Source organism: Sturnira hondurensis, unplaced genomic scaffold (genome assembly GCF_014824575.4).
Source record: "Sturnira hondurensis isolate 20B ecotype Veracruz unplaced genomic scaffold, ASM1482457v3 Scaffold0017436, whole genome shotgun sequence".
Taxonomy (NCBI): Eukaryota; Metazoa; Chordata; class Mammalia; order Chiroptera; family Phyllostomidae; genus Sturnira; species Sturnira hondurensis.
The window spans coordinates 8287363-8300582 of NW_028090067.1; the positions used below are offsets into that span (position 1 = coordinate 8287363).

The following is a 13220-nucleotide window of genomic DNA, read 5'->3' on the forward strand; positions in this document are numbered from 1 at the left end:
TCTGATTCCTGAGGAATAGGTAATGAGTAACCCCTATGGAATTATTCCCATGGAACTTCTCTCTTGATATTGCAACACCAAGCCAATCTCCAGCAGACAGATTCCTTGCAAGTCACCGAAACTATGGTTTCTAGGCAATGGGAGGGAGCTGCTTTGTCAGCCCTCCATGAGGTGAAGCCCAGGGCCCAACTGAGGCTGGAGGTCAGACCTCCCCACACTGTGGTCTCAGCCATCTTAGATCCTTCTTAGAATGTGACATGATAAGTGTAAAAAATTAGTGCAGGCATATTAACAAGGCAAGTGCCACCACTTCTGTGTTTAGTTCTCTGAGAAAACCTTCTGCCACCTTCACAGAAGTAGGGTACTTGTGAATGGTCAGTCACCTTGCAAAAGGTTTCTCCTTTTGAAAAGAGGACATTCTTCGGGTGGGGGAGTGTGTGAGGCAGGGAAACAGACAAGATAATTTTAGACAGTGATAAAAAGGAAAATAAAGCACGTGTTGAGAGGGAGACGGGGTGGAAAAGCAGTACTCCTTTCTGGAGAGGAGCCTTTGAGTCCGTTGTGACGATGAAGGGAGCCAGCCTGGCCAAGAAAGGCTTGGTCGTAGGCTTTCCAGGCAGAGGGGAGAGTTACTGCAAAGGCTCCGGAACAGCGATACGCCCAGGATGTCGAGGAACAAAAAGAAAGCCCGTGTGGATGAGGAGCATTGACCTAGGAGGAGAATGGAATGAGGGAATGAGCGAAGTAGGCGAGGGTCAGATGGCTGAGAACCTCCCAAAACGAAGCGAGGGGAGTGGATTTTATTGGAGGAGCCGTGGCAGATGGGTTGAAACGAGGGGACGGCAAAGTGAACAAGGACACGCTTTCTCAAAGCGTCTTGATATTTTACTTGTCAGATTTTTGCAGATGATTCAGTCACGATTAGCATTAGACTATATACCAAGATGTAGTAACTTTTAGAAACTGCAAGGGAAATTAACTGTCATAATCTTCAAACATTCAATATCCTGGTAAGTATGAAACAAGATGGAATGCAACTTTATGGTTCATTTTAATGATAAAAAGAATACAAACCCGATACTCCGTTTCTCTTGTGTAACAAGGTAAGCAAACTGGCACACAGTGGATAAATTATAAGAATATCATTTTACATGTCCCTATGTTTTTTCTTTTGATAACATTTCCATTTTAAAGAGGACTGAGGTATATTTCATTGGCAAAAATAAAAAGAAACTAACGAGACGAGTGCCAAGGTCACAGATACTTAAAACGGAAGGTCAGCTCAGAAAACGTCATCGAGTAACCATTTATCAGATTAAAGCATCATAGAAAGTTACTTTTTAATTCTAATCCTTTTCGTGGCTTCTGTCGTGTGTACTACAGTAAGTCTGCGACATCATTGTACATTTCTGAAGTACAGTCTCTCCCCTTAGCTGCAGAGGACACATTCCAAGGCCCTTAGTGGATGCCTGAAACCTCAGCTAGTACTGAACCCTATGTATTCTATGTTCTTTTTTCCTTTACGTACATACATGCTGATAATAAAGTTTAATTTGCAGTTCGGGCACAGTGAGAGATGAACAACAACAACCAATAATAGAACAGTTACAACGATATACTGTACTAAATGTTAGGTGAGTGCAGCCTCCCTCTCACAAAATAGTTCACTGCACAGCACTCACCTTCTTACTTAAGGGAAGCGCTGTGCGGCTTCTTTTTGACATATCTGAATTGCCGGAATCACTACCCTTGTGCTTTGGGGCCCTTATTAAGTAAAATAAGGGTCCCTTGAACAAGAGCACTGTGATATCTTGGTAGTGCATCTGATAAGCAAGACAGTTTCTAAGGGACTGACGGGCCAGTGGCCCCTGCTCTTCAGTGTGGAGAAGCTGGAGAAGGAGACAGCTCACATCCTGGGTGGTCTGGAGCAGGGTAGTGCAAGATTCCATTACCCTTTTGAGAACAGCACACAGTGTAAAATGCATGAGTTGTTTACGGAATTTTGTAACAAAACTGCAGATAAAGGGTGGGGGGAATACTATGGTAATATTAAGTCAAAAAGGAAAAAGGATGGTGCAGTCAGTTTATTCCAATAGATTAACTCTCCAGTTCTTAAAAATACAGGGTCCAGCACAAATAACGCCCCCTTTTTATTACAAAGCCTTTTATTACAAAATCATAAGCATGTAATTCTGTAACATAACAATGTCACACTCAAGCACACCAGGTGACATTTTAGGTGAAATGTTCAAATTAAAGCTATAAATTATTATCCCATGTTATTAACCTACCAACCATACTCAACAGGCGTCAACTTCTGCCGGACCTTGTTCCGAATGTTTATCTGCACAACATTCAGAAATACTTAAAACTAGATAATACTTTAAGTTACGAAGCAAGTTAAAGTAGAAAATAGAAGAAAGCAGAACCAATGGGGTTGAAAAGGCTGTCGCCGAAAATCAGTAAATGATACACATTTGTTTGGTGGTTCGTGTTCAGCCACCACTGCCGTCATTCCCTCCTTCCCCAGGTGCTGCACGCGTGGCAAGGAGCCCCACTGAATTTCAGACTTCTGAAGGCAAGAGCGATTACATTCTGTTCTATTTAGAATGTTTGTTTATCTTTTCGTCTTTCAGATCCTATGTAAGGCAGAAGAAGACCAGATCTCATGGAGGGAAGGCACAGAACCCAGTACTGGACCATCTTTTATCTATAATTCAGTTGCCCCCCAACAAAGATGCTACTTTCCTTTCACGTTCTTGGGCAGCCCTTGTCGTGTTACCTCACGTTAGGTAAGAAAATGCACTAGGTGTTACTTTCAAAGAGACGCTTAGCATGTTGAGTAAAACCTTCTTTAGCCATTCCTTGCTGTTGCATGAAAAGCCAGTTTGAACTTTTCCTTTTCCTCCCCACTTCCTGCATAGACCTCTTGAGAAAGAGAAGGTGATACCACTGGTCACGTGCTTCACAGAGTCACTCTCCATGGCTGTTGACAGAGGCCGCTTTGGTAAAGGTCAGTCATAATGTCCGTGTGTTCTCTCGTCTTCACTGACACACCCTGTCATTGTGTGTCCATAAATCCACAGAATGCCAGAGAACAGTATTAGCATTGTATCCCGGCATAACCGCCTATGAGAGATACTGGGGAAAAAGAGGGCAAGGGGGAGGTGTTGCACTTGCACTTCGAAACCTGGTGGCCAGGTTAGGGCAGCGTGAACATAAGCTGCATCTGAAGGTCAAAGAAATGAGCCCCCCCCCTCCCGCAATTCTTGAACCCCAGCCTGTGTTTTTATTCCCCGTCTCTATGCCCAGTCTGTCCCTGGTATGTACCTTATGCTCCAGATATGTGCTTGTCCCGAGCAGTGCACTTCTCTTCCAACCCTCTGGCCGCCCGTGTACGTCCCTTCTCCCTGCAGTTCTCTCTAGGTCGCAGTTGTTTGGCAAACTCTCACTTTTCTTTCAAAACTCAGCTTAAGCACACACCTCTAGGAACACGACTCTTGCAGGCAGAATTTGGCCAGTCTGCCCAAAACATCATTTCCTGTTGTATTCTTGTACATCACTCCTCACTAGTCTGAGAACAGCAGTTTAAAAGTACATGTTTTGTTTTATTCTAGCACAGTATTTTTTTTCTAGCAGCAGTCATTCATTCATTTAACTATTAAGATGCTAGACTCTGTGTGAGATAGTAAGCACCCATTGGAGTGTGAGGCAGAGTCACCGCGTTTCAAGGGCGCATCTGCATGTGACTGCTGCCTGCCTGCCACATGGACCATGGCTGCCCCTTGGCCTGAGTGAGAACATTGCTACCGTTGTGCGCGAAGTTCCACTGGACAGACCGTTCTTGGAGCAGGGCTTGGCAAGTGTTTGTGTGAAGGACTAGTTGGTAAATGCTTCAGGGTTTGTAGGCCACATTCAGATTTGAAGTATATTTTTGTTTGTTTAAACGTTTTAACAACGTAGAAGAAAACTTGACCTTGCCAGCCACATGAGAACAGACTTACCTACATGATTTGACTTGTTGGTCCTAGCTTGCCAACGTCTGTTCTAGCATTAAATGAAGGTGTCGCTAATGTTATTTTAGTGGATTATGGGTAGTAGCTATTGGATATGTGACGCCTTATAAATCAGAGGCATGAAATCCACGTGGGTTTTGTACAAAGATAGTGTCTTAGCTCTTACAAAGTCCCGTTCTCCCCTCCTCGTAAGTTCTCATTTTGATCATGCCAATCAGTGGGACCATTGAACTTCCTCCTCATCTCAGTTCACGGAACGTACATTTTGTTCTCTAATTCTAAATCTGTTTTTTCTCTTCAGAAAGTTGAAATACAAGATTTTGAACCTTTAGGTTTTAGTTCCCTTCTGTTAAGTTCTGGTGCTTGACAGGTAATTCTATAGAAGGCTCAAATTGAAGAAGTTGGTGTAAATAAAGTGTCATATACATGAGATGTCTGGTAGTTACTGTGTCAGAGATACTGTGTCAGTAATGTGGTTTCTTTGTTTTTTTCTGCCTTCAGGAATCTTATTTGTTCTTTGTCAAGCTGTAAATACTCTGCTAAGTTTAGAAGAATCTTCTGAACTTCTTAATTTGGTTCCTGTGGAACGTGTGAAGAATTTACTCTTGTGAGTAAACATACTCTCCATTTACCTTAATAGCAAATAAACTGTAAAGGCTGAGGTTTTTGTTAACTCTTGGGCATAATAAGTCCTATATTGATCTATTTTATACCTGAGCTGTATTCACATAGCAGATTTATAATTGATTTAAATGCTCCAATTAAAATAAATACAGTTCTCGCCCTGGCTGGTGTAGCTCAGTGGATTGAGCGTGGGCCTGTGAACCACACGATTGCAGTTCCATCCCAGTCAGGGCACATGCCTGGGTTGCAGGCCAGTTCCCAGCAGGGGACTCACGAGAGGCAACCATACATTGATATTTCTCTCCTTCTCTCCTTCCCTTCTCTAAAGATAAATAAATAAAATCTTTTTTTTAAAAAAAAAACCTTGTCTAAAATAAATACAGTTCTTAGCAGTCTTTAAATACAGATTTATCTTGGTAGAGGGGCGTTTTCCTGTGTGTGTGAACTGGTGTTGTAGGGTCCATGGAGGGTGTTTAATGCTGACTGCCCCCGGCCATAACACTGCACAGTGCCGACCTTTTGTCAGGAGTTGCGTGGCTCTTGCATAACACATTCCTGCTACTTTCATGTGGTCTCTCATCTCGAAGGGATCGGCATTTCAGAAACCTTCCCTGTGGCCCTCTCGAATGCCAGAACAGTCCAGTTTTCCTGAGTTTCTGGCTAGGGTATTAGCACATGACCATTAGCCATTCACCGCCCACCCTTATTAGCACCCTTTCTAAAGGACAGGCCTTCTGAAAACCTGGTAAAATAGTTCATTTCTGTTTCTGAAGTTCAGGACATTTTATTCTCCTGTGTTTTAAAAACAGATTTATTCATGTTCTTCTTTCCATAAATATTCATTCGCTTTTCTCCTGTACCAGGCCCCTGTTCTAAGCACTGGGAGACAGTGAACGAAACACAAAATTCCCCGACTTTGTGGAGCTAACAAAATGGGGCAATAAACCAAGTAAATAAGTAAAATAAATAGCATGTTAGGTGGTGATAAAATTAAAGCAGAGGCGGGGGACAGGGAGAGTCCAGAGGTTGGGGGCAATAGCATTTTACAGAAATGGAGGAAGGCCTCACCAACAGGGAGACATCTGAGCAGAAACCTGGAAGCAGCGAGGGCGCTGGGGCGCTGGGGCTCTCTGTCTTCCAACCCGCAGAGAAGTGAGTGTCCATGGCAGGGGCTGGGGGAGAGGGCCGGTCTGAGCAACAAGGAACTCGAGGCTGAGCTGAGCAAGGAATGGGCAGTAGGACAAGAGGGCGTAGGGGTGGGGGTGGCAGGCAGTGTATGACCTTTGGCCCTCGTAGGGCCTTGACTTTGATTTTAGTGAAAGGAGACAAGGGAATTTGGGGCAGGGGAGTGACTTAGGCCTAAATAGGATCACCCTGACTGATGTATTGAAAAGAGATTGAAGGGGAATAAGAGAAACCAGTTAGGATCTCTTTACATTTACCTCCATATCAAATAGCACTCCTCACCCGGACTCCCCCACTCCCCTCCACCCTTACAACCCAGTCTCAGTCTAGGCTCCTTTCCCCGATTAACTTCTCTCCACCACAGTCCTCACTGTCACACTGATTGTTATTTACTTACTGGCTGCCTTTCCCTGTTAAAATGTGAGTGCCAGGAGGATAGGGACTTTGTCTTTGGTTTACCCATGTACCCAGTGTCCAGATGAGTCAGTGGCACATAACAGACACCCAGCAAATGTTTGTTAAAGGAGGATGGCACATACAGGTTGCGCAGCTTGCCCAGGGTTATCCTGCTGGTGGTGATGGGGCTGCCCTGCCCAGGCTGCGGTGCTGGGCCCCTCCTCTGCACTGCCTCCCTCGGTAGCTCAGAGTCCTTGTCACTTACAACAATGCAGACTGAAAAGACCACATTGGATTTTAGTCAAAACAGCATTTCTCATCCTTCCTCTGCCTCTAACCTGCTGTGTGTCCTAGAGCATGTCACTCACTGTCACTAGGTGTATGTCTAAAATGGTGGTAAATGTCTTAGTAAAACTCATCTGTTCCCTTTTCCGTTCCCTTCATCAGCGATAATTTTCTGTGGATTGTATTGTAGTCCAACTGCTCTGTGGTGTACGGGACAGTTTGGGCCTAATAAATATCTTGTTGCAGACTGTTTCCTTCGGAGCCAGCTGTGTTGCTGTTGGCTGATCTCTATTATCAGAGATTGTCCTTATGTGGCTGCAAAGGGCCACTTTCTGAAGAAGCTTTGATGGAATTATTTCCCAAGTTACAAGCAAACATTTCAACTGGCATATCCAAGGTAACGCTGGTTCCTGGCATGCTTCCTGTCTCGGTTTCTGTTTGCGTGGATTGCTGGCGGTTGTAACAGCCCCTTCTTCAGAAGCGGCTGCTGTGGGTGATTTCTGGTTATAGCAGTGATTCCTGAGCACTGACATGCACACCGATTGCAGCAGGTCTGATTGGGGTGCATTTTTCATAATCCTGTAAAACTTGGATCCCACTGACTCTTTATCAGTTTCTTCTTACGTTTAAACCTTGGACTTTGAAATGTGCCTTTTACTTTCTCCAGATTCGGCTTTTAACAATAAGGATCCTAAACCACTTCGAGGTTCGACTTCCAGAACTAATGGAGGTATTATTTGTAGTTTTTCAATTTGGATAACTTTTTGAACATGTTGTCTGATAAATGTTTTTATTTCCAAAATTACACTTTCATAGAACATTCACTTGATAAATATCTACCATATATATATATATATATATATATATATATATATATATATATATATATGCAATTTAAACTCATGGTGTCACGAAAGTTTTTCCATGTCATTACCTCTCATCCTACATCATTTCTTTTGAAGTTTGAATAGCAGCCCACAGTTTAAAATATCTTATTTAATCAACTCCCTGTTGATGGCTGCTTACATAGGTTATTCACAGTTTTTCAGTATTTCCAGTAATACTGCAGTGAACATCCTTACACAGATATTTTTGTATAGGGAAGTATTTCCGTAATTTAGGATATTGTTTCTTGAGGTAGAAATTACTTGTATCAGGGGTAGGATTATATAATGAAAATGCACACACATTTTTTTCATTTCAACAGATGTTATCAATCTATTCAAATCATTTTTAGAATTACTTTCCTGTTTTTTGCATTATTTCTATGCTAGATTCTAAACCTGAATTACCTACCGGAAAGTCAGTGGTGTGAGGAAAAATGAATCATTTACCCTCGCCTCCCCACAAAAAAGTATTACTTATTTTACTTAAAACATTACTCGTCCCAGTTTTTATGTTTTAGACCTTTGGTCACACTTAATGCATTTTTGGGGAATCGCGATACTGACACGTCTCTTCTCTTTTCCCTGGCTGTTCAGGATGATGGGCCCTCGGAGCGCCAGTCTGCCTTCGCTGTGTTGCGCCAGGCAGAGCTGGTCCCAGCAACTGTGAATGACTACAGAGAGAAGCTTCTGCATTTGAGAAAGCTCAGACACGATGTGGTGCGGACCACAGTCCCTGATGGGCCGTTGCAGGAGGTATAAGACACTGTCCTTTGTTTTTTAATCTATTTTTTCTCTATTTTGCTTTTAGATCTGTTTGGCTGACCTTTGAAAAGAGAAACATACCAAGTGGCCGTCCAAAATAGTAATTTTTGAAATTGGATAAATCCTCAGTTCTCTTAGGTCCTTTGAGTTAGATGGCTCTGTCAGCCACTTCAGCAGTGGCGGAAATAATGTCCTATTCCCCCTCTCCCGAGGCTGTGTGTCCTTTGTGAAGGCAGGTAGTAAGTGACGACAGGAGGACTGGACATGAAGTTTAAAGCCTGATCTTCTCCAGATTTGTTCATTGCTGCACAAAGTCAGCAGGGAGATTTTCTGTCCATGATCCTTGAAGATACATCACGGATCCCTCTGGGAAGAAGGCCAAGTTGGAGGCAGTCCCCATTCCATCAGAGCAGTTCTGTTCCTACTCTGCTTTGTGTATTACTGTCCTGTGTTATGTTCTGCTGCTAAAATAGTTACAAACACCCATCCCCAAATTATAATAGAACTGCCATTCTGCACGATGCCTCCCAGCACGTGGGGATGCCAGCAATGCCTCTCATTTCAAAAGGTGACTGAGGAAACTTTAGGCCCTCGAATGCAACTCCTTGAATGCATGGTTTTTCTTTTCTTATTTACTACATCCTCACCCAAGAATATGTTTATTGATTTTTAGAGAGAAAGGAAAGGAGAGAGAGGGAGAAACATCAGTGTAAAAGTGAAACATCGATCCTCTCGCACACTCCCCAACTGGGGATCACACCCACAACTTGGATATGTGCCCTGATCGGGAATTGAACCCGCAACTTTTTGGTGTATGGGACGACACTCCAACCATCTAAGCCACCCGGCCAGGGCTAATGCATGGTTTTGAGAACACAGACATCTGCTTGTGAAGCCACAGCTGCCGTTCCCAGCAGACTTGCTTGGGTTCCTTGCCATCTGTGCTTTACTGATTATGGTTCAAATTTTGTCTTTTAAGGTGATGGGATGGCAGTGTTTGTTAGGGAATTCAATCATGAGTTGAATCTGTTTATTTAAATACATCCTTTGAGCATGAACATGTGGAGTGAGTTTGAATACTACATTTGCTTTAGTGATTTTTCAGTGTTAAATAGCAAGGGGCATTTTGGGGAGAGTCGGAACATTATTACTCACTGCTTTTTAAATTTGTACCTACAACTTTTTTGTAAAGCGTAAGCCTCTTTCCAGACCTCCAGTTGTCTGAGTTGGGGTATTCGCATCTCGATGCTGTTCTGTTGTAGTTCATTACCCATTTACTAAATGAGTCTAATTGCAGGTGCCACTTCGCTATTTATTAGGCATGTTGTATGTTAACTTCAGTGCTCTCTGGGATCCTGTTATTGAACTCATAAGGTAAGCAGGCATTAAATGGATGAAGCTATTACGTTTTAACTACTGCAGGGTGGTGCAACCAGTATCATACTCCTTCTAGGTGTGATTTAAATGAATAAGCATGTACAATATTTATAGTACCATAAATCCTTGTGGGACAAGGGAAAGAAATATGAATTATGAAATATGAATTATTCTGTCTGATGCCAAGTTTTTCAACAGTTCAAATGTTATATGTCTGTTTCTTTGTAAACTGAAATAACTTTGAAGGACTGTCTATTTGTACTTTTTATGATACATCTGTATTGAATTTTTTCAGTAACAAAGTACTCTATAATAATTTCATACTTTTATTTATATATATTGAATCATTGAGCCAAAGTTAATATAAAAATAAGGACTTAAAAACTCTTGTTGTCTAGTATCCAAAAATTCCTTTATCTCTAAAAAGGACCTTAATCATCACATAGAAAATATGTATGTTGAGCCTCATATGTAGAAATTTGTTCTTTGGCAGTTGTTTGACTTCAGATGGTCTGCTCTGGCCTTTTGTCAGACTGGAGATATCTCACGTGTGGCCTCACAAAACCCTAACTATTAGTTCTTATTTGACAGAAGCAGAATAAACAAACCCTTTGCCAATTTGGAACCACCTTGTCTGCCATTTACTGGCCTTTAAAGTCATCAGACCAGCATGCTGGATGGAAGCGAGGCCTCTGACACCAACTTCATAATGTTGTTTCTTACCCTTAAGGAAGAATCTGACATGTGTTACCAGTAGCCCATTATCAAAATTATTAGCTCCCTAGTTCCTGAGTGCTTTTTACGGTCCTCCATATCTGGCTGGGCTCGCTCACTGTTGGGTTCATCCTTCAGGCTAAAAATTGATTTGTCTTTTACAAATAGTCAGCAACATACACAGTTTGTTTCTTGTGTAAAGTTTATGCATATTCTTAGAAAACTAAGTACAGAAAAGAATATAAACATTTTGAGAATACTATTGCTAGGATATCAAATTATGTGAACACATATGTTTGAGCTAATTTCTTGAAGCCCTGAAAGGTATGTTTCGTGCAGTTAGTGAATATTTATTTTGCCTTTGTGTTAATAAGTATATTTGAATTTGGTGGGAGAAAAGCCAACATTTTAAAGTTATCTGTAAACAAACTGAGATTGTTTTTTGTTCCTAAATACAGGCCTATCCTTACTTAATGGGTTATATCTCACACCCCAGGCCCCATTCCCATTATTGAGCTTTAAAAATAGCCTTCTTATGAATATGTACTTAGGTTTTTAAATATGTCTTTTAGTATTTTATGACTATAAAAATAATTTGTGATCAGTGCAGGCATTTTGAGAAATACAGAAAAATACAAATGTTCTTTATAACCTCACATTTAGGGATGACTTAATTAACATTTTAGTTATATCCTTTCACTCTTTTTTCCCCCTATTTCTCAAAATAAGGATCATCTCACATATTTTGTTTTGTGATCTTTTTTCTTAGCTCTCATGCACATGAAATGGAAAATAAGAAATTTTGGAAAGTTTACTATGAACATCTAGAACATGCAGCTACACATGCTGGTATGTAAGGAGGTGTCAGGTGGGACTGGGGAGAGCAGTGGTTGTTTCAGCCGAATTTTATTGCTCAACTACTCATCGGGTTGGGGAGCAGAAATGAGAACTATATTGTCTTCGGTAGCCTTTGGGTATGGCTTTTGGTTCCCTTGTATTGCTAGAGGAAGAAATGGCATTACTTAAGGAAACAGAAAGGACAAATGTTAACATTTCTCTGGTGGTTATGTGACTTTTTTTTCTTTCAGAGAAAGAACTGCAAAATGATACAAGAGATGAGGAGAAGTCTGTTGGAGGTGAAAGTTGGGCGCGATCTCAGGAAGGAGATGTTGGAGCACTTTATCTTGAGCAGCTGACATTGAGAACCAACTGTCAGGAAAGACTGGACCACACCAATTTCCGATTCTTGCTGTGGCAAGCTCTGGCAAAATTTCCAGAAAGGGTAGAGCCACGGTCCAGGGAGCTTTCCCCGCTTTTCTTGAGATTTATCAGGTAAGTGATCTCCTGGAATATGTTCCTGGTTGAATGTCCTCAGTGCCTGCAAGAGAAGGTACAGCGTATCAGATTGGCTGAGTTCTTTGTCCACCTGCCATGTTTGTAAGTCATTGGCCCATCTGTAAAGCCCTGGCTCTGACAGCCAACAACTAAACCAGTTATGTTCTCCACTTAATTTTACATGAATTTAACTGGCCAACAAAGAATGTTAATAAAATATTTCACGTTACAAAATAAAAATGGCCACACTGAGTTAGCTCAGTGTACAAAGACCTTGCTATTTCTCTCTGTTTGTTCATTGTTTTATTGTCTGCCTATGGCTTCAGAGTTTTTTTTCAGTAACCCAGCCACTCTGTTTCAAACCTCTTTTCCATCATTTCCCATGATGCTGAGGAATGTGCTCTCAAAAAAATAGCAACATTCTGGAGGATTGCTTCATTTTGACTAGATAAGCTGTGTGAGAATCGGGTTGCTTTAAAACTAGAGGTAAGGCAGTGTACAGAACGGTCCTGGTTAATCAATCGGTGCATGTTTTCCGACGGAAGATGCTGTAGGGTTGAGTTCAGCAGGCTACAGACCACACATGGAGGGCTGGTGCAGGGAACAGCAAGGAAGTCTGAGTGGCTACAGCCACTGAGAAAATGACCCCTGAGAAAGTAGTTGGAAACAAGGGCAAACAGCTAACGAGACCAAGTGGTGTAGGACCTTTGAGTGATAGTAAGGACCTGCGTTTTTGTTGTTGGTGAAGTGGGAGGCCACTGGGAGCTTTAAAAAGGATGGCATGACTTCAGGTTTCTTCAGGAGTGTTCTGGCTGCTGTGTTGAGAGTCAACAGTGGGATGGTGGTGGTGAGAGCTGTGAGGGGGAGAGTTTGAAGGAGGCTGTAGAAATCTGGTGAAGGGTAGGTGGTGACTTGGTCAACGTGAAGGTGGTATAGGTAATGAGAGGTGGTTGAACTCCAGATGGTTTTGAAGGATTTCAATTCAATAAGATACCTTTTTGAAGAATTGCTACTACAGTAGCCTGCGGGCTTTGCCAACAGATCAGGTGTGTCGTGATGAGGCCAAGTCAGGAGAAGTGCAGGAAGGAGAGGAATCATTGATGTCTCTGAGGGTTTGGCCTTAGAGTTACCATTTCCTGAGATTGGGATAAAAGCAGAAGTTGGCAGATTGGGTCGGCGGGGGAAGGTGATCAAGAGTTCATTTTTAGACATGGTAAGCTTCCAATACTGACTAGACATCTAGTTAGAGATGTCCTGTAGGTTCTTGAATTTGGAAGTTCAAGTTCAAGGGAAAAGTTTGGTCTAAAGATAATACATTTGAGACTCATCAGTATACAGATGGCTTTTAAAAATTATGGGCAAGGAGGTAAATCACATCTTGGTGTGTAAATGTAGAAAAAGATTCCTGAGAATTGACAATGATATTTAGAGGCTGAGAGATAAGCAGGCCAGGAGAATGATAAAAGAAGGCCCAGGACCACATAGTATTCTTTGAAGGAAGGATTTCAAGGATGGAGTGATCAGTGGAATCAAATGTGTCTGAGACATCAGTCAGGTGATGTGTAAGAAATGACTCCCCCCGCCCATTGTCTTTGGAAGTGACCCTAACATGAGTTGTTTGTGTTAATATGGTAAGGAT

General features: G+C 42.0%; 1 protein-coding gene across 3 annotated transcripts in view; it reads left to right on the top strand.

The window, feature by feature from the left end:
- The window catches only part of UTP20 (UTP20 small subunit processome component), a 91655-nt gene that overhangs the window by 14804 nt on the left and 63631 nt on the right, over nucleotides 1–13220 (top strand). For all 3 annotated transcript variants that reach the window (XM_037067808.1, XM_037067809.1, XM_037067810.1), the window contains exons 13-21: nucleotides 2637–2792; nucleotides 2925–3013; nucleotides 4518–4623; nucleotides 6753–6903; nucleotides 7174–7236; nucleotides 7988–8146; nucleotides 9453–9529; nucleotides 11016–11095; nucleotides 11335–11578. In XM_037067808.1, the coding sequence (XP_036923703.1) occupies nucleotides 2637–2792; nucleotides 2925–3013; nucleotides 4518–4623; nucleotides 6753–6903; nucleotides 7174–7236; nucleotides 7988–8146; nucleotides 9453–9529; nucleotides 11016–11095; nucleotides 11335–11578 (1125 nt within the window). The remainder of the gene's footprint in view (nucleotides 1–2636; nucleotides 2793–2924; nucleotides 3014–4517; nucleotides 4624–6752; nucleotides 6904–7173; nucleotides 7237–7987; nucleotides 8147–9452; nucleotides 9530–11015; nucleotides 11096–11334; nucleotides 11579–13220) is intronic.